The sequence below is a fragment of the Phyllobates terribilis genome, unplaced genomic scaffold (genome assembly GCF_046119375.1).
Source record: "Phyllobates terribilis strain yellow unplaced genomic scaffold, ASM4611937v1 Scaffold_4__5_contigs__length_816908805, whole genome shotgun sequence".
Lineage (NCBI taxonomy): Eukaryota > Metazoa > Chordata > Amphibia > Anura > Dendrobatidae > Phyllobates > Phyllobates terribilis.
Genome location: NW_027362764.1, coordinates 218946339 through 218968275, shown reverse-complemented (window position 1 = coordinate 218968275; position 21937 = coordinate 218946339). Strand labels below are relative to the sequence as shown.

At 40.1% G+C, this 21937-nt stretch overlaps 1 protein-coding gene across 2 annotated transcripts in view; it reads left to right on the top strand.

The window, feature by feature from the left end:
* The window catches only part of CPNE4 (copine 4), a 915330-nt gene extending 893650 nt beyond the window's left edge, over positions 1-21680 (top strand). Inside the window, exon 15 of one of the 2 annotated variants that reach the window (XM_073678089.1) lies at positions 16518-21680. In XM_073678089.1, coding sequence (XP_073534190.1) covers positions 16518-16649 — 132 coding nt within the window. In that variant the 3' untranslated portion in view covers positions 16650-21680. The remainder of the gene's footprint in view (positions 1-16517) is intronic. The other variant, XM_073678088.1, reaches the window with a different exon arrangement.
* Positions 21681-21937: the final 257 nt, after the last annotated feature.

Genomic DNA, 21937 nt, shown 5'->3' with positions numbered 1-21937 from the left:
TCTTTTCGCATGTACTTGTCACTTTTCCATGTGTTAGTTGTGTCTTCTGAGCAGTTTGTCAGCTTTTGGACACCTTTGAAGGTGTTTTCTATGTGTTTCTATGTGTTTTTGTTTGCCTGCCATTGGTTTTAACGGTGTTCGAAGGTGTTCGACGAACAGTTCGACGAACAGTTCGGCGAACACCGAACCGAACTCGAACACTACGGGGGTGGCTCAACACTAATTGTGTGTATTATAGAATCCAAAGAGTTCAATTTTGGTCTTATCTGACCAGACTATATTCTCCCAGTATTTCACAGGCTTGTCTAAATGTTGTTGAGCAAACTTTAAACACACTTGAACATTCTTTGGCCACGTGCACATGTTGAGTATTTGGTCAGTATTTGTAAGCCAAAACCAGGAGTGGGTACAAAATGCAGAAGTGGTGCAAGTGTTTCTTTTATATGTTTCCTCTTAGGCTATGTGCACACTAAACAATTTTAATGCGTTTTGCGGAATATTTTCACTGTGAAAACGCTGCAAAAATGCATTAAAATCGCTTGTAATAGGTCTACCAATTACTGCAATGCAAATCCGCATGCCTTTGACTTGCATTGGATCACATAAGATCCGCATGACTACATGTAGTCATGCGGATCTTATGCGATTAATGCGCGATTGGTACCCGGGTCTGGAGAAGAGGAAACTCTCCTCCAGACCCGGGTACCATAGTACCTATAGTTAAAAAAGAATTAAAATAAAAAATAAATATATACTTGCCTTCTGATGGCCCCCTGTCTGCTCCCGGCAGTGCTGCTGGCTCTTCGACTGTTCGCAGTGGTAAAAGGACCTTCCATGATGTCATTTAGTCATGTGATAGGTCACGCGACCGCTGACGTAGGCTAAAAAAGTGTTTGACAATCCGCATGTGAAATCACATGTAAAAACGCTTCAAAAACGCTTCTACCTGGCAGGAAAAACGCATGTACAATCCGCATGCATTTTTTGTGCCAGGGAGATGCAGAAACGCTCAGGAAAAATCTACAGCATTTCTGCATCGTGGGCACATAGCCTTACTCTTCCACTCCTTATTTTGAATTAAAAATGCTGAGGTAAAAAACTCATCAAATACTCAACGTGTGAACGTGGACTTTTTTGTTCAGAAAATGGAATCTTGCGTGATAAGTGTGCATACAGGCCATGGAGGCTGAGTGCATTACTTATAGTTTTCTTTGAAACAAGTGAACCTGCTTATTCTAGATTTTTCTGTAGCTCTCCATTGATGATCCTTAGCTCTTGGACAACTGGATAATTCATTTCACTCCTCCGTCTCAAATATTTACTTATTTCACCTAATTCCATATATTAGGGTTTTTTGGCCATTTTGATAATGTTATTAATAACAATCCAGAAATCAAATATTGAATAATAAAAATAAAAACTCCACAAATCATAAATTGGTTTATCCAAATTAACCAACCTAAAATATAATTAAAAGCTATTCCATGACTTATGTCTATCCAAAAATTGTACCACTTAAATGGCCACTGTACATTGGATATCTTATTAGAGAAATCTGTTTCTTTCTCCATTTATGAGCCTCATCTTCCTCTCCCCTCTGCCTCTTAAATTCACCATGAACTAAAAAAATACCATATTTTTCAAACTATAAGACGCACCAGACCATAAGACGCACCTTGGTTTTAGAGGAGGAAATTAGAAAAAGAATGGAAGCAAAAAATGTGGTCATGATGCACTGTTATGGGGAGGTGGTCTATTGCTGACACTGTTATAGGGGTAATGTCCCCCAATTCTGTACTAATATTCCCCATCCTGATATATGTATGCCCTCATCCTAGTATATAAAGTGCCTTGTGAAAGTATTTGGCCCCCTTGAACTTTTCTACTTTTTGCCACATTTCTGGCTTCAAACATAAAGATATAAAATTAAAATTTTTGGGGGAAGAATCAACAACAAGTGGGACACAATTTTGAAGTGGAACGAAATTTATTGGATATTTTAAACTTTTTAAAAAAATTAAAAACTGAAAAGTGGGGTGTGCAATATTATTCGGCCCCTTTACTTTCAGTGCAGCAAACTCACTCCAGAAGTTCAGTGAGGATCTCTGAATGATCCAATGCTGTCCTAAATGACTGGTAATGATAAATAGAATCCACCTGTGTGTAATCAAGTCTCCGTATAAATGCACCTGCTCTGTGATAGTCTCAAGGTTCTGTTTCAAGTGCAGAGAGCATCATGAAGACCAAGGAACACACCAGGCAGGTTTGAGATACTGTTGTGGCGAAGTTTAAAGCCGGATTTGGATACAAAAAGATTTCCCAAGTTTTAAACATCTCAAGGAGCACTGTGCAAGCGATCATATTGATATAGAAGGAGTAGCAGACCACTGCAAATCTACCAAGACGTGGCCGTCCCTTTAAACTTTCATCTCGAACAAGGAGAAGACTGATCAGAGATGCAGCCAAAAGGCCCATGATCACTCTGGATGAACTGCAGAGATCTACAGCTGAGGTGGGAGAGTCTGTCCATAGGACAACAATCAGTCGAACACTGCACAAATCTGGCCTTTATGGAAGAGTGGCAAGAAGAAAGCCATTTCTCAAAGATATCCATAAAAAGTCTCGTTTGAAGTTTGCCACAAGCCACCTGGGAGACACAGCAAACATGTGAAATAAGGTGCTCTGGTCAGATGAAACCAAAATCGAACTTTTTGGCTGCAATGCAAAACGATATGTTTGGCGTAAAAGCAACACAGCTCATCACCCTCAAAACACCATCCCCACTGTCAAACATGGTGGTGGCAGCATCATGATTTCTTCAGCAGGGACAGGGAAGATGGTTAAAATTGATGGGAAGATGGACGGAGCCAAATACAGGACCATTCTGGAAGAAAACCTGTTGGAGTCTGCAAAAGACCTGAGACTGGGATGGAGATTTATCTTCCAACAAGACAAAGATCCCAAACATAAAGCAAAATCTACAATGGAATGGTTCAAAAATAAACGTATCCAGGAGTTAGAATGGCCAAGTCAAAGTCCAGACCTGAATCCAATCAAGAATCTGTGGAAAGAGCTGAAAACTGCTGTTCACAAACGCTCTCCATCCAACCTCACTGAGCTTGAGCTGTTTTGCAAGGAAGAATGGGCAAGAATTTCAGCCTCTCGATGTGCAAAAATGATAGAGACATACCCAAGTGACTTGCAGCTGTAATCTCAGCAAAAGGTGGGGCTACAAAGTATTAACTCAAGGGGGGCGAATAATATTGCACACCCCACTTTTCAGTTTTTAAACTTTTTAAAAAGTTTAAAATATCCAATAAATTTCGTTCCACTTCACGATTGTGTCCCACTTGTTGTTGATTCTTCCCAAAAAACTTTGACTGTTATATCTTTAGGTTTGAAGCCAGAAATGTGGCAAAAGGTAGAAAAGTTCGAGGGGGCCAAATACTTTCACAAGGCACTGTATAACCCCCTTCCTGTTATACGTGGCCCCCATCCCCATCCTGGTATATATGGTCCCCCATCCTGGTATGTATGGCACCCTCATCCCTATCCTGGTATGTATGGCACCCCCATCCTCATCCTGGTATGCATGGCACCCCATCTCCATCCTGGTATGCATTGCACCCTATCCCCATCCTGGTATTATGGCACCCCCATCCTCATCCTGGTATACATGGCACCCCTATCATGATAGGCATGGCACCCCCCATCCACATCCTGGTATACATGCCACCCCTCATCCCCATCTTGGTATGCATGGCATCCCCATCCCCATCCTGGTATCCATTGCTCCCCCAGGGGAGAGGGGAGCAATGAATATTCATGTTCCTTAATAGCGGGCACAAGTGATCGCCGAGCCGCTGCAGGAAGCCGGCAGCTGTGGCTGACACTGTGCGCGCTATTACGGAGAATGAATATTCACTACTCCACACGTCCATGGGCAAGGGGAGCAGTGAATAATCATTTTCTATAGCAGCGGGTACAGTGTTAGCTGCAGCAGGTGGCTCCTGCTGTTATGTTCTGCAACTTAGAACTAAGGAATAGGAGGGAAAAGCTGAGACTCAGCTTTAGCCTACGCTGGGGTGGGTGCCCTATTCCTTATGAATAGCCCCACCTAAACTCCTGCACTGAACTCAAACGAAGACCTGTAGGAAGGGGAAAAGGGGTCCCTAAAAGATCTAAGGACTGGGAGCAAAAGCAGGAGACCTCCTAACAGAAAAGTTAGTTGCAGAAATGAAAATGAAAGGAAACAAAACTGGTGGAACAAGAAGTCCCAGGATAACAAGAGTACAAAGCAAGAAGAGCTAAACAAGTCTACTTAGCCAGAGCACGAGCGTTACAACACTGATATCCAGCAGGGAATGAGGGCCAGGTGCTGGGTAATAAAGAGTGCAGAGATCACGTGACCAAGAAACCCAGCACCAGAGGAAAAGACTAGAAGCCAGCAAACCACAACAAGATGGCCGATAGTAAAACAAGATAGATTCTAACACCTGCCTCCTGTGACCTACTCCTCTGCCGCTCCCCCCACACTCCCCACCATCCACAGCCAGACCATACATCCGGACTATGAGATGCACCTCCCACTTTCCTCAATTTTGGAGGAAAAAAGTGCATCTTATAATCCAAAAAATACGGTACCATCAACTAGAAATATAAGGCTCAAATCTGTGTTGGTCAAAGCAAGATGGACTGCCAGCACAGTGAGTTGTATTGAATACTGGAAAGGTGAGTGGGGAGGAGGATTGAGAAGTACTCAGAACAGTAATAGACAGTGCTGAAACTTTCAGTAAATGTATTTCGCTGCTGGATTCACAGCCACACGGCTCAGTACTGCTGAATAATGTCTTCCATGCTTTTTCTGCTTTGGTCTGTATGCTAGAGATAAGGAAAAGCAAGACTCTGTATCCCTTGGTGTACTATTTATGGAAGACATCCTAGCAGGTATGTTTCACCCAATAGCTCAGAGAAAACTAAAAATTAGCCTGCAGAGGAGAACACTTGTGAAAAATATAGGATACTACAGTTCATGTAATGACCAAAAAAAGTCCTATTTCTCCACAGATGACAACTAAGTCTTGAAGGTTACCTAAAATAACAGGTATATGCGTGACACCTCTGTCGCCCTCCCTGAGCGGTGGGGTTACTCGGAGCTGGGTCTGTGTAGGGGTAGCGGGGGATGCAGTCGTGGCCTCGACCCGTTCCGTGCCCAGGGCTGTCACATTAAAAATAATGGGCTTTCAATTAAGAGTGGTATTTCGACTACGCCACCTGCGGTTTCCGGTGATGGACACCAGCGCTGCTACAGTCCACTGAGGCTGGTGTTACGGGCAGCTAAGATGGGACGGCTCCCCGCAGGCGGAGCAGGCCTCAGGGCAGTGTGAAAAGGAATGGTGGGTGCAGTGCCGCGCAGGAAATGACAGGCAGAGGCGGTATGTGAAGTCATCCGGGGCTTTACTCACTTTAGATGAACTTTCAGCCGCAAAGCTTCTCTCTGCTACACACGGCGTACTGCGGCCACCGGGAAGGGGGTCCAGCACTTCCCAGGTTGATCAGGAGCACCTGTCGAGACCCCTCTGGTGTGTGTTCCTCTACTTTGTAAGTTCTCCCACTAAGTCTCCTCCTGACTGTGTGTGGTACAAACGTGGTATAAGGCCGGGTCCCACTGGATAAACGCAGTGTGAGAGATACAGTTGGCGACTCCGCTCCGTCCGTATCCCTTTGGGATCCACTAAGCCTCCAGGCTTTTCTGATTGAGACGTGAAGTAACAAAGTCAGATATCGGGGGACGGTTACCCCTCTTGCAGCAGGAATCCCTCTGACTAGGCCAGAATAAAGAATACAGGTGGCGACTCCGCTCCGTCCGTATCCCCCTGGGATCCATTTGCCTGTGGAGCGTATCTCCTCTGCTCCCCTCCAAGGCCTTCTTAGGTCAGGACCTTGACCGGGTAGAGACAGTGGTTAACTCTGACCCGCTCCTCATCTCAAGGCCAGAGTATGAGGACCGTGAACCTTCCACCAGCTACAGCCTTTTGCTGGACCCTGACAGAAGACCCTCAATCAAAGACCTTGAACCTAAGATGGCCGTAGATTAAATATGAATCAATAAGTGTTTCCTAAATGTGTGTCCTCCACCCTCACCCACTACATGGTTCCCCCTATCTTTGGTTCCCCCCCATCTCCTCTATCCCGGGCCGGGGCAGCACCCTGGTGCATTTAGGCCCCCTTCAGGACAGGAGTGGTGTAGTGTTGAGTGGTGAAGTGGGGTCCTGAGAGATGCTCCATCCTTACCTGGAAGAGGAGATACCACACCTCAATATGAGGTGCAGTACCCCTGTGGCGACTGAACCCTCAGGGGCGCCACATATACTTTAAACATATAACTTGACCCCCCAAAATAAGCCCTCATACTACTACATAGATCAGACCTGGGCAAAGTGCGGCCCATGGGCCACATCCTTCTGGCTGTTCCAGTCTAGCCCACCAATCGAGACAGCCGAGGAGCTAATAACAGTGGCCCATGGACTGCACCATGCCCTTCCCCCGCCCACTGTCACCACTGTCTCCATCTGCAGTGATTCTCCATCTACAGTGAATGCATTGGTGGAAGAGGGGTTTCTGGTCCCCTCTTCCGCTAATCAGAGCGACAAAAAGCTGACGGGATGACACCATTTCAGACAGGAGCAGAAGCAGATGCACAGGCAGAGCGCTGGGGGAATGGGAGCGAGGTGAGTATGTGTTCTTTTTTCTATGTGTATGGGATGTTTGGCTGAATATAGGGAAGCTATGGGGGTCTCATGATGGACATGGGGAGGCTTTGGGGGTCTTATGCTGGACATGGGGAGGCTATGGGGCTCTCATGCTGGACATGGCGATTGTATGTGGGGCTCATGCTGGACATGGGGAAGCTATGGGGGGGTTAATGCTGTATATGGGGAGGCTATGGGGCTCTCATGCTGGACATGGGGAGGCTATGGGGCTCTCATGCTGGACATGGTGATTCTATGTGGGGCTCATGCTGGACATGGGGAAGCTATGGAGGGTTAATGCTGGACATGGGCAGGCTGTGTGGGGCTCATGTTGTATATAAGGAGGCTATGTGGGGCTCATCCTGTATATAGGGAGGCTGTGTAGGTATCATGCTGTATATAGAGAGGCTGTGTGTGGCTCATGCTATTTATAGAGAGGCTGTGTGGGGTCTCTTATGGTATATAAGGGGCTATGTGTGGGTTCATACGATATATACAGGGTGGGCCATTTATATGGATACACATAAATTAAATGGGAATGGTTGGTGATATCAACTTCCTGTTTGTGGCACATTAGTATATGGGAGCGGGAAAACTTTTCCAGATGGGTGGTGACCATGGCGGCCATTTTGAAGTTGGCCATTTTGGATCCAACTTAATTTTTTTCAATGGGAAGAGGGTCATGTGACATATCAAACTTATTGAGAATTTCATAAGAAAAACAATGGTGTGCTTGGTTTAAATGTAACTTTATTCTTTCATGAGTTTTTTACAAGTTTATAACCACTTATAAAATGTGTTCAAAGTGCTGCCCATTATGTTGGATTGTCAATGTAGCCCTCTTCTCCCACTCTTGACACACTGATAGCAACACCGCAGAAGAAATGCTAGCACAGGCTTCCAGTATCCATTGTTTCAGATGCTGCACATCTCGTGTCTTCACAGCATAGACAATTACCTTCAAAGATAAAAGTCTAAGGGGGTCAGATCGGGAGACCTTGGTGGCCATTCAACTGGCCCATGACAACCAATCCATTTTTCAGGAAACTGTTCATGTAGGAATGCTTGGACCTGACACCCATAATGTGGTGGTGCACCATCTTGTTGGAAAACCTCAGGGAACGTGCAATCTTCAGTGCATAAAGAGGGCAACACATCATTATGTAGCAATTTCAGATATCCAGTGGCATTGAGGTTTCCATTGATGAAGAATGGCCCCACTATCTTTGTACCCCATATACCACACCATACTATCAAGATACGAGATGTGCAACATCTGAAACAACGGATACTGGAAGCCTGTGCTAGCATTTCTTCTGCGGTGTTGCTATCAGTGTGTCAAGAGTGGGAGAAGAGGGTTGCATTGACAATCCAACACAATGGGCAGCACTATGAACACATTTTATAAGTGGTCATAAATTTGTAAAAAACTCATGAAAGAATAAAGTTATGTTAAAACCAAGCACACCATTGTTTTTCTTAGGAAATTCTCAATAAGTTTGATGTGTCACATGACCCTCTTCCCATTGAAAAAAATAAAGTTGGATCCAAAATGACCGACATCAAAATGGCCGCCATGGTCACCACCCATCTGGAAAAGTTTTCCCCCTCCCATATACTAATGTGCCACAAACAGAAAGTTGATATCATCAACCATTCCCATTTAATTTAGGTGTATCCATATAAACGGCCCACCCTGTAGAAGGGGCTGTATGTGGGCTCAAATGGTATATAGGGAGATGTCAGCATACTTTATTCTGATCAATATTAAGTGATCCAATTAATATTAATATAATTATTAATAATATAATAATTAGAGTTAATATTAATATTGAGCAGAATTCATTTCAGCCTATTGGTTTGGGCCTCCACAACAGTCATGGTCTCTAATGTGGCCCCTCGGGAAAATTACCTCCCCACCCCTGATATAGATGGAAAGTGCTTTGTTCATGATGCCAAAATACAAAATAGGCTAGTAATGAATGGTTGTAGTAATTTATGATTTTTTTCCCATCACAGCTTGTTTTCACCTTCCTGACCAGGAAAATATTTCAAATCTGACCAGTGTCACTTTATGTGGCAATAACTCTGGAATCCTTCTTTGTATCCCAGTAATTCTTTGATTGATTTTTTTTAAGACACATTGTCCCCAATTTACCTAGACCGGTGAGGTCTTGTCTGTCTTGATGAGGGGGCATGATATAATCATATGCTCCCAATTCATTAAGAGCTTCTTGCCAGTAATATTACTCCAGTCTCTGAATGCCACAACTGTAAGGAACGCCACAACTAGTCGTGAATTAGAGGAGCTGAGGCATCACGATCCTGCCGCGCCCCTGTGCATCCCCAGCTTTTCTCATTTTGGCTTACCTGGGAGAAACTGCTGTGAAAACACCAAAAGTCACAAAATTTAGTTCAAGGGAATAATTTCAGCATACCCACATTTGATCCAATCCAATCAGATTGCAGTCTGCCATGCAAATCAATGAGTATGTGGAAAACATCCGACTGCACTCGGGTAACATCTGAGTGCAGTCCAATTTTCAGGGATTGACAGAATGGAGAAGATGGAGAAATTTATTTTCCTCATCTTCTCCTCATCTGAGAAAATCGGGTACACAATATGAAGCCATGGAAACTCCAGTAAAAAGCACCTGAACTTGATCATTACAACTTCAGTTCTTCATCTCAAATTGCCCCAATGTTACTGTAAATCACACAAATGTCACAGTGTTCTAGCTTCTGTTAAGTATCTAGATTGATTAAAATACTAAGTACATTAGTTCCCTGGCAGAATTTGCTTGTTCCAATCCAAGGCCATCCCATAATTACATTGGTCATTCTTCAATAAAACAAAGCATATCGGATTCAATTAGTCTTATATTAATATTATAAAAATGACTCGGCTGTAGTGGTCCCATTAAATAAGAGAATGGATAAGACACTGCATCCCCTTTCTCCTTCAAGTATTTTAATTAAAAATGGTCTACAAATCTTGAAATTAACTTTCTGTTTATCTTTTCACATCCATGATGATTGCTGTTTAGTCATGGATAACCTCATTCTGTTCACAAACTAGATGTTTACATTTAATATTCAATATAATCTGCAGTTGTGCTTTATCTATAGAAAAGCCGTGTCGTTTAGAACAATTAATATGGATGAAAATATATTTATTCAAATATTAGATATTATCCCTCAAGCGCTGGAACAGAATTTTCATTTCTTCTCATACAATATAAATATTGACAAGATAGTAATTATTTATTATCTATCAGGTTTCTAGTCAGTGCTACATATCAAAATGCTTAGAAAAAATTCTAATTATTTTCCACATTGTATAATTTATATGTTACTCAAAGCTCATGATGTAAAGATATATTATCAAGACCTTGAAGCTGTTTTCACCAAGGCTATTCACTGAGCAAACTGTGGGTGGTAATGGCTGTTTCGCTATAGGGTCTACTGGGCATGGTTTAAACATCTAAAGTAGTGACTCTTCCCATTTTGCTAACACTTGGTGTTATCAGTAGCGTCATTTATTTCAACTAACTCTTCTTTCAAGAAATGTTCCAGTAGTGGTCTATGAGGGTGTTTACAAGGGTAGTACATGCCGTTTCTCATCTAGAAAATTAATTGTTTTGTCTGGTAGTGAGGCAGGATAGGTTACATACAGATTGGTCCCAAATATTCATTATTGAGGCTAAGCAAAATTTACAAAACTGAACACAAGGTTCTTCGCTAACATTTTGATTAGAATGTATAAGACCACTGTCATGTGACAGTGAACCTCCCATTCGGTCCCTAACTTGCCAGGCGTGGCGTTGTGCGTCAACCACTGCCAAGCTATTCTTCACCAAAAATTAGGGTCTTAGAGGTTTTTTTCAGATCACTGAAAAATTTCCAACAGAAATAAAGTGCCCACAGTGAAAAACTCCTCCATATTTCCTAATGTCTAGTGATGACTGATCTCAAGTGGTATAGGGGTAGGTAATATTTCATTATTTTAATGTACTCAGTAAGGAAGGAGGTAGATTATAATTTTTTGGTATCTTCACTCTCAAGTGTCCAGTGGAAGGTAAATTTAATTCCATAATCTCAAGAATGCTTAGGAAAGGAAAATTGACTTGTTTATTGAGTAACAATAAAAACACAAATCCAGCAAGTTTCATCCACTGATTTAAAAGATAAAAACAAAACATATTTTACATATATATAAAACAAGCTCTCACACTAACCCTTAAAGAAATAATAGCTGCAATCCATTCTAAGATGATCTTTAGGGTCATAGTAAAACCTGCCTCCAATATGATATAGATTAAAGTGGATCTATTGACTGACGTTACCCTTTAAAAACACAGAAAAACACTAGTGCTGCAATTTAACAACTTGTGGACTGCGATGACCTTTGTTTTCACATATGATGCAAAGAAAAGTCTGTCTAATAAATCAATACTGTGGATTTGAGGTCTTATTTGGCAATACGTCTCTTACTGTTTAGGACATTATTGGTTCTACACATTGCTTGCCTTTATTGTAACCAGTTGAATATAAGTGGAGAATATAGACTCTAGTATCTATTCTGTGTTATTAATTATATAATATAATTACAATATAATTATATAATTATATTGTGTTGGTAACATACCAACACAAAGTAGCAAGTGTTGTGAAGTGTGAAGGAAATGATTCATGGTTTTCTAAATATTTTCACACATCTGACCAGAGCACCTTTTTTCCACATGCCAGCTGTGTTCCTTACATGCAATATGGAATAAGGAGCTCTGGTCAGATAAGATCAAATTAGAACTTTTTGGTGTAAATGAAAAATGCTATATGTGAAGGAAAACTAACACTGCACATCACACTGAAAACACCATCCCCACCATCTAACATGGTGGTGGCAGCATCATGCTGTGGGAATGCTTTTCTTCAGGGGAACAGGGAAGCTGGTCAGAGTTGATGTGAAGATGGATGGAGCTAAATACAGGGCAATCCTGGAGGAAAACCTGTTAGAGGCTGCGAAAGTCTTGAGACTGGGACGCATATTCACCCTCCAGTAGGACACTTACCCTAAACATACTGCCAAAGCAACATTGGAATTGTTTAGATCAAAGCATATTCATGAGTTTAAATGGCCCAGTCACAGTCCAGATCTAAATACCATTGAGAATCTGTGGCAAACTTGAAAATTGCTGTTCACAGACGCTCTCCAGCCAATCTCACTGAGCTAGAGCTAGTTTGCAAAGAAGATTTGGCAAAAATGTCAGCCTCTAGATGTGCAAAGCTGGTAGAGACATACCCCAAAAGACTTGCAGCAGTAATTGCAGAAAAAGGTCGTCCTACATAATATTGACTCAGGGGGACTGAGTACAAATTTTCAGATTTATATTTAGAAAACCATTTATCATGTCCTTTACACTTCACAAATACTTGCTACTTAATGTTGGCATAGCACATAAAATCCCTACAAAATACATTTAAATATCTTGGTGTAACATGAAAAAATTTGGAAAACTTCATGGGGCTTGATTACTTTTTCAAATATATTATGTGTGTGTGTCTATGTGTCTATATATCTATATATATAGATATATAGATATATATATAGATATAGATATATATATATAGATATGGATATACAGTACAGACCAAAAGTTTGGACACACCTTCTCATTTAAAGATTTTTCTGTATTTTCATGACTATGAAAATGGTACATTCACACTGAAGGCATCAAAACTATGAATTAACACATGTGGAATTATATACTTAACACAAAAGTGTGAAAAAACTGAAAATATATCTTATATTCTAGGTTTTTCAAAGTAGCCCCCTTTTGCTTTGATGACTGCTTTGCACACTCTTGGCATTCTCTTGATGAGCTTCAAGAGGTAGTCACCGGAAATGGTTTTCACTTCACAGGTGTGCCCTGTCAGGTTTAATAAGTGGGATTTCTTGCCTTATAAATGGGGTTGGGACCATCAGTTGTGTTGTGCAGACGTCAGGTGGATACACAGCTGATAGTCCTACTGAATAGACTGTTAGAATTTGTATTATGGCAAGAAAAAATCAGCTAAGTAAAGAAAAACGAGTGGCCATCATTACTTTAAGAAATGAAGGTCTGTCAGTCTGAAAAATTGGGCAAACTTTGAAAGTGTCCCCAAGTGCAGTTGCAAAAACCATCAAGCGATACAAAGAAACTGACTCACATGAGGACCACCCCAGGAAAGGAAGACCAAGAGTCACCTCTGCTTCTGAGGATAAGTTTATCCAAGTCACCAGCCTCAGAAATCACAGGTTAACAGATTAGAGACCAGGTCAATGCCACACAGAGTTCTAGCAGCAGACACATCTCTACAACAACTGTTAAGAGGAGACTTTGTGCAGCAGGCCTTCATGGTAAAATAGCTGCTAGGAAACCACTGCTAAGGACAGGCAACAAGCAGAAGAGACTTGTTTGAGCTAAAGAACACAAGGAATGGACATTAGACCAGTGGAAATCTGTGCTTTGGTCTGATTAGCCCAAATTTGAGATCCTTGGTTCCAACCACCGTGTCTTTGTGCGACGCAGAAAAGGTGAATGGATGGACTCTACATGAATGGTTCCCACCGTGAAGCATGGAGGAGGAGGTGTGATGGTCGGGGGGGCTTAGCTGGTTACACTGTTGGGGATTTATTCAAAATTGAAGGCATACTGAACCAGCATGGCTACCACAGCATCTTGCAGCGGCATGCTATTCCATCCGGTTTGCGTTTAGTTGGACCATCATTTATTTTTTAACAGGACAATGACCCCAAACACACCTCCAGGCTGTGTAAGGGCTATTTGACCAAGAAGGAGAGTGATCGGGCGCTACGCTAGATGACCTGGCCTCCACAGTCACCAGACCTGAACCCAATCGAGATGGTTTGGAGTGAGCTGGACCGCAGAGTGAAGGCAAAAGGGCCAACAAGTGCTAAGCATCTCTGGGAACTCCTTCAAGATTGTTGGAAGACCGTTGCCGGTGACTACCTCTTGCAGCTCATCAAGAGAATGCCAAGAGTGTGCAAAGCAGTCATCAAAGCAAAAGGTGGCTACTTTGAAGAACCTAGAATATAAGACATATTTTCAGTTGTTTCACACTTTTTTGTTAAGTATATAATTCCACATGTGTTAATTCATAGTTTTGATGCCTTCAGTGTGAATGTACAATTTTCATAGTCATGAAAATACAGAAAAATCTTTAAATGAGAAGGTGTGTCCAAACTTTTGGTCTGTACTGTATATATATAGATATAGATATAAGCAGAAGGTGAAATAGAAAATTGGTGAGGTGTTCAATTCTTAAGTAAATATATTTCTAAAGGTGCTCTTGACATGAAATTCTCACCCAATGTCATAGGGAAAATATATATTCTTGTACCGTGTTAGCCAGTAGATAGAAAAATATTTAGATTGGAGAGTCCTCAGTGGTTGATACCTTTTAATGGCTAACTGAAAAGATGGTAACAAATTGCAAGCTTTTGAGACTACTCAGGTCTCTTCATCAGGCATAGTATAGCACAAAATCTGAAGAGTCACATATTTATACACAATAAGACACACAAGAAAAAAAATGCAATAGGTAAGACAGGTGATGAAAAGCATCAGATCCTTCAGATTTTGTAGTATACTATGCCTGATGTAGAGACCTGAGTAGTCTCGAAAGCTTGAAATTTGTTACCATTTTTTCAGTTAGCAATTAGAAGGTATCAACCACTGAGGACTCTCAAATCTAAATATTTTTCACCCAATGTCAGTAACAATCCATCCAATCCACATAGGCAAAGAAATCAGACCATAGATGTCCAGAAATTAAGTTATGTGTTATAATGAGAAATGACAATCGGAAAAAGTATTGAACACATGATGCAAGAGAGGTATAAAAATCAATGGAAAGTCATGACACCACTGAATTCTATCAGTAGTTAGAAAGCAATACTGCCACTTTGTGAAAAATAATATCAGCTGGTTCTACTGATGGCCTATAAAAGGTGTCTCATTACCAACGTGTCAAACAAGAAATATCTCATGATGGGTAAATCCAGTGGACGGTCCCAAGACCTTCGCAACCTTATTGTTGCAAAACTTACTAATGGCAGTGACAGAAGAATTTTTAAACTACTGAAGGATCCAGTGATCACTTTTGGGGCAATAATCGGGAAGTGGAAAGAACATAATTTCACCATAAACTGGCCATGAACAGGTTCTTCCCGCAAGATTTCAGACAGAGGAGTAAAAAGAATTATCAGAAAAGTTGTCCAAGAGCAAAGGACCATGTGTGAAGAGCTACAGAAAGACCTAGATTCAACATTTACAATTGTTGCAATCAAAACCGTAAGTAATACACTCAACCTCCATGGCCTGTATTCACACTCACCACGCAAGACTCCATTGCTGAGCAAAAAGCATGTTCAATCACATTTAAAGTTTACACAACAACATTTAGACAAGCCTGTGAAATACTGGGAGAATATAGTCTGGTCAAATGAGACCAATATTGAACTCTTTGGATTGCATAATACACACCATGTTAAAACACCATACCAACAGTTACCTTTTGGAAGTGGGAACATCAGGGTGTGGAACTGTTTTTCAGCAGACTGCACTGGCAAACTTCATGTAATTGAACATATTAACAATTTTACTGGCGCCATAAAGCTGTGTGCCCACGATGCGTTTTTCAAGCGTTTATACTGCGGAATTTCCGCAGTGTAAATGCTTGGGAAACACTTGGTAGACCTTCCCCCATGGTCTCCAATGCAATTTCGCACTTTCAATGCCCATGCTGCGGATTTTTCCACAGCGTTTATGCTGCGCTCAAAAATCCGCAGCATGTCCATTAATTTTGCGGAAGCGCTGTGTTTTCGCCGCCATTGACTTGCATTAGAATGCGCCAATTCCGCAAGACTGCATCTGGACTTGCGAAATTGGCGCGCTCTAATCTGCGGATGGTACCCGGGTGTGGAGGTCATCATAGTTTTGATGCCTTCAGTGTGAATGTACAATTTTCATAGTCATGAAAATACAGAAAAATCTTTAAATGAGAAGGTGTGTCCAAACTTTTGGTCTGTACTGTATATATATATATATATATATATATATATATATATATATATATATATATATATGACATTAATAATTGAAACAAGACAAAATCAATAAAGTGGCAGATTTTATAAATTCAGAACATTTAAACTTGTGAATATATATCCAATATTCTATTACTCTGTTAAATATTATCTCAACATGTTTATCAGAAACAATTGTTAAAACTGTTTTTCAAAGGGGATTATCGAAGGACAAATTATTTTGGTATTTCTTCATTGATTTCCAATTAGTCAGAGTCTGACCTTTGTGACCCCTTCTTCTGATTAAAATGAGACGACATGGATGCCAGGAAAGGACCTTGCCATTTCTCAGCCTCTTGACCCCACTGAGCTCCACATTGTTGGCATATTGTAGTCAGTGGTCCGCTGAAAACTCTTGCCATTTTTCTGTGAGAATTGGATGTGACCGTGAAGATGAAGCATGACATAGTCTTGTGTCATAGTGCCCTTGTGGTCATAGGTTATGATTTTCATTAGGAGCACTTTTCTCTGCTTTCTGAAATCTATCTTGGGATAGGATGTTACGCTTGTGCTTTGGTTCCCTTTACCCCCAAACATACTATTTAAGTGGATAGATGGTTATTAAAATAAAATTACCGACTGAAACAGTTTTCTCCTTTGTTTTTGTATCGTAGGCTTCTCCAGCTGCTCTTGCAAAAAGTGTTTTGGCTGAAGTTCCAAACCAAGTTGTGGACTATTACAATGGCAAAGGGATCAAACCAAAATGCGCGTCTGAATACGAGTCTTCCAGAACACTAGGACCTTGAACTTCTCTGCACACTTTTACAACGTCTGAAAAAAACAATAATACTTATCATAAAAATATATAGCACGTTTTAGTGATTTTTAACTTACCAACATATTTTTTTCTTGCATGTATTGCTGGAGGCTTGGATCAGCATAGCAATTGTATTGTTAAAGACTTTTTATGGAAACAAAAAAAAAGTGCAGCATGTTGTCTCAAAAATGGTTAATGTTTCTGTTTTTTTTATACAGATTTGTTGAAATTTTGCTAAATTTCTTATCATATTTACACTCTAAAACCTTTTGAAGTATATCTAGAAAGCTCATAGATTCTACACCGTTTTATCTGCTGGGAAACAAATCTTTTTTTTCTTTGTTAGACTATAAGTCCATGGTGTTTTGCATGTCAGAAAATACAATTCCAATTTTAGAGATTCTTTTAAATTACCTCTTGATACAAGTCACCTACTTTAAATTTTGTAGCCATTTAAAAAATACAGAAATGTGGTGTTTTGTAAAAGGAGTTGACGTTTATAACAGCAAGTCCGGACAGATTTTTAATATGCTAAACCCATTATTATTTCTATAGCGGTATAATCTAATGATCAACATCGTAACACAGGTTATCGTATTTACATAGTCACAATGATTGAAAGATTTCAAGGTATAACTTAGCTGTTAAGCAAATGCATTCTGACAGCCTTGATGTTGATAGACATTATATCCTCTCAGTTCTGCCTTATAGATCTTCTTGTATTAAGTGTTTGCCTTGTAAATACTCTAAAAAAAGCACATTGTAGCTTATAGATATCTATCTAACATCTGAAATAAAATCTCCGCACAAGACAAAAAGCACACGATGAAGCTATATATATACTAAAATTCTAGTTTACAATCTAGTGTCTTAAGGTCCTTATGGAGCACTCATGCCCAGATACTTTTATATTGACATCTTACTGTATATTTATCCACAGTAAGTTTGGATACTGTTTGCAGCACTGGTGGACATAGACAGAAAAGGGCCCCTGTGCAAGAAAAATAAATGGGCCTCTTGCAGTTCAATAGCTCATCAGAATGCAAAATTCCATCTGCTTTGGTGGTGGAAATGTGCCCCCTTACCGCTTGAGCCCCTGCGTGGCCGAGCAAGTTGCACCAATGGCATGTCCACCCTTGGTTTGCAGTATACAATTCATAGTAGACAATGCATAACACAAGAATTTCCAACCAGAGTTCTTTAGAACTTTTGGGTTAAGGGTTTTGCAAGTACAAAAGCTTGTTTATTTGGTATTAGATTAGTTTTCAGGTCATCTGTCATATATATAAATTGCATCATATTGGCATATATCTTATTGTTCATAAGTATAATATTTTAGTTTAGGCTGTCTATTATAGCTGTTCTCATACTGGACCCTACTATTGAGGCACATGCTGTATTCATTGAGACATGCCATTCCTCGGTGGACAAAAAGTGGAGAATAACATCTACGCTGACTACAAATAGCCATTGCTCACCTTTTAAGCTCCTTAGAAAGGCTAGTAAAAGTCCCTGGAAATGGCACTATGGTGGGTGCTATTTACCCATGGTAAAGTCCTAGGCTGTTCTGTAACTGGATTGTGAGATCCCCCAAAGGAATGTTTGGTAAGTCTTGCACTAATATGGTAGTAAAATGATTTTCCCCATCATTAGGATGGGTTTTTTTAAGAAAAAAAGAACTTGCTATAGACTAAAATAACCAAATGGAAACATTCTATCCTTGATCATTGACAGTCTATATTAGATAACTTTACATTATAGGGCTACAGTATATACTGACTACTGTAGGATTCAGTCATTGTGGTTGGTGGCTCTTACACAGTCAAGTGAGCCCATGATGTGTAACATTATACTTTAAAATTTCTTATCATTGCTTATAAAATACTTCTGCAGAAGCACATGGGAATTAGCATACAACCATGTTATTTTTATGGCATATATCAAGGCTGAAACCCATATTTGTGTACTGATAACTACTCCGTTAAAGTAGTGTTCCCATCTTATTGTTGGAATATTTCTAGTTTTAAGCCCTGAGATTAAAGGGGTTGCAGCTCTATTGTAAGATTGTAATCTTATCGATCATAAAATTGTGGCATATTAAATCCATATATCATAAATTTTTATATTTCCTATAGTATCTTACAAAAATGTATTTAAAAGGGTTGCCTCACAAATTGCAGTTCAGGAGCACATCACTCCCCTTCCCTCCAACTTGCCGGGGGTTGGTGCTCTCCTGTTTGGACCAGTGACATTGTTGAGCCCTGGCCTGAACTGTGTATCTACAATGCCGCAAGCAAAAGGAGTGTTGCGTGTGCAGCATAGGAGGAGCGCAGAGGCACTGAAGCTAGCCAGATCCAGCAATCTGACAATCTATAGAGCAGCGCGTGCAAGCTTTACTGGAAATAGCTTGTAAGTACTGTGCTCCTTGCAGGAAGAAAACACTGAGTGCAATGATGGCTGGTGACCTAGGCAATAAGAAACAAAATTAAAAATCCCTTAGTTCTTGAGAACAGAGAGGATTTTTAATAACAAGTAAATTGCAAAATGGCTTGTTTTTTACAATCATTTTTCAATTTTAACCATTTATGATCTTGAGAATATGCCTTTAACAAAGCATTTATTTTCTTATGTTTAAAAGAAATATGCCAGCTATTTTAGCATAAAAATAGCTGGAAAAACGGACAAAGTTATATATCTAATGATACTTAAAGGACCACTGCAGCATTATTTTATTGCCCCTTCTGTTTGCAGCCAGGAAAGTTTGTGTAGAGAATCTATTACCATGCTTATGAGTCTTCTGCTATTTTCAACACCGCTTGGGGCCACATAAAAGATGATGTGTTAACCAGCAGGTCAAAAATAAGGTCAACTGGGCACTCAGAGTAGATGAAATTAAATAAATGATTTAACAGCCAATAGGCACACTGAGGAAGGTCTAATGTAGACCAAAACGTTTGTGAACCTTTATTGATGGATTGCATATTAAATCATTTATTTAATTTCATCTACTCTGAGTGCCAAATTTTCTTACGTATCATTGAAGGGGATTGGATCCTATTTGTGCACCATTATACAGTAGTGCCTTGGCCATCTCCATACAAATAAGGTCAAGTGATGTTGGAGTGGACCAGTGTGGCATTGGAAAAGGCAGAAGATGGTGACTGGTAAACATGGTAATACACTCTCTGCACAGACATTACTGATTGCTAACAAAGGAGAGAATTAAAATAATCCCTGAGTGCTCCTTTAAATATTGTGGTAAAACCGATTGCACCTTAGATGCCTATTTCATTAGCAAAGGCAAAGGATGATAATAAACCAAATGGTACCTCTTGGAATACTAACCTAAAAAATTAATTAAAATGTGTATGATATATAGACAAATGTGAATAAAAGTACTTACACGTGTAAATAATAAACATAATGTTGCAGTTGCAATTCTGAATCCCCAGATTATAGATACATTATCATTCCAAACCTGATTGTAAAGTCAAAAGAAGGATCACTTAACACGTAAAAAAAAAAAATATTTACTTATTTACTTGGAGTATTTATAGGATTTGCAACAAAAACACTCATTTATAATATGTTAAATCAGTTATGCAATGTTACCAGTCTCCGTTTCTGAGCACTGCCCTTGGAGCGGGATCTAGTCCAAAAATTGACCCTTCGCTTTTTGTATGTTATTTCCTTCCCTTTGAAGAGTACCATGCAATTTGTAATTTTTTTGTGATTTACCATCAGTATCTGTTTCTTCTGCTAGTTTGTAATGTATCACTCTATGATAGCCGTTCTTCATTAGGGGGCATCTGTGGTTACTTTACGAGCACATTTCTATGAGAAATATTGCATTGATAAAGGATCATTCATTGAAATAAGTCCAGACAGGATCTTTACTTAAAGTCCTGTAACTCATTAATATGTTTATTGGAGATACAATTTCGGCAGTTCTATACAATGATCATTTTTCATTTTGATTTTGTTTTTACATCCGCTCTACAATGATACAGAGTTTGCTCTTCTACATATCAGAATTTTGTTCACTGCAGGACGGTAATATTCCTCTTATCAATCTGTCATGTTATTTGTTATACCCGGGAATGGACTTGCTGTCTTCCCGATCTTAAAGATTTACTGGCTGTCAGCAAGTTCCTCTGATTGTTTCTTCTCAGTAGGAATATAAATGACATGTGATGTAAGGTGTATGGAGCTATGTGTACCTTGTACTTGCTGTGCTTTGGCATGCTGAATTTTTATGTTTGATATTAATATTGCACTATTTAGGCTTTTCTACTATGTTGCTCCAGCTTTCTAAGCTCTATGTAGTGTTATTCTTGTGGTGAACTATGCAGAGGGCAGCTGGTGACTGACAATAATCAGTACGACTGTGTAAGCACTTTTATATATCTAGAGATTTGTGTAGGTCAAATGGATGTTTTTTCTCTTAGTTTAATTAAACATTTTTAGAGAGACATGTAAAAGTTTACAGTCCCTGGAATCTAGGCATAAAAAATGTAACCTAGAAAATGTAATGGAAGGCAGCTAGTTCATTTTCTTTGACTGGAAATCCATTTTTTTGCAAAAACTTGTATCACTTAAGTCACCAAAACACAAATTCCAGGGTCAGAGTGCTCATTATATCCTGCTGGCCTTTATAGGAGAGTATAAGGCTAAGTGCCCATGATGCAGAAATGCTGCATATTTTTTCCGCTTCTCCCTGGCAGGAAAAACGCATGCGGATTTTACAAGTATTTTTCCTCCCAGGTGGAAGTGTTTGTCAAGCGTTTTTGCATGCGGGTTATCAAGCGCTTTTCCAAGCGATTTTAGCATCACTTGGAAAAGTGCTTGACAACTTGGTCACACTATATAAATCCATACAACCGACATGGATTTATATAGTGTGACCATGTAAAATTTAAAAAAAATAATAAAAATGGTAAAAAAATAAAAAATAAACATTATACTTACCTTCCGATGGCCCCCGGTGTTTTCTCCGCCGCGTCCGGTCTCCCCGTGTCTCGCGGTGGTCTAAAAGTACCTGCGGTGATGTCATTTAGTCATGTGACAGGTCACGCGACCGCTGACGTCGGTGGTCGCGTGACCTGTCACATGACTAAATGACGTCACCGCAGGTCCTTTTAGACCATCGCGATCAGTACAAGAGACCAGACATAGAGGAGAAAACACCGGGGGCCATCGGAAGGTGAGTATAATTTTTTATTTTAAATTCTTTTTTTAACAGGTTGTATGGTATCCGAGTCTGGAGGAGAGTCTCCT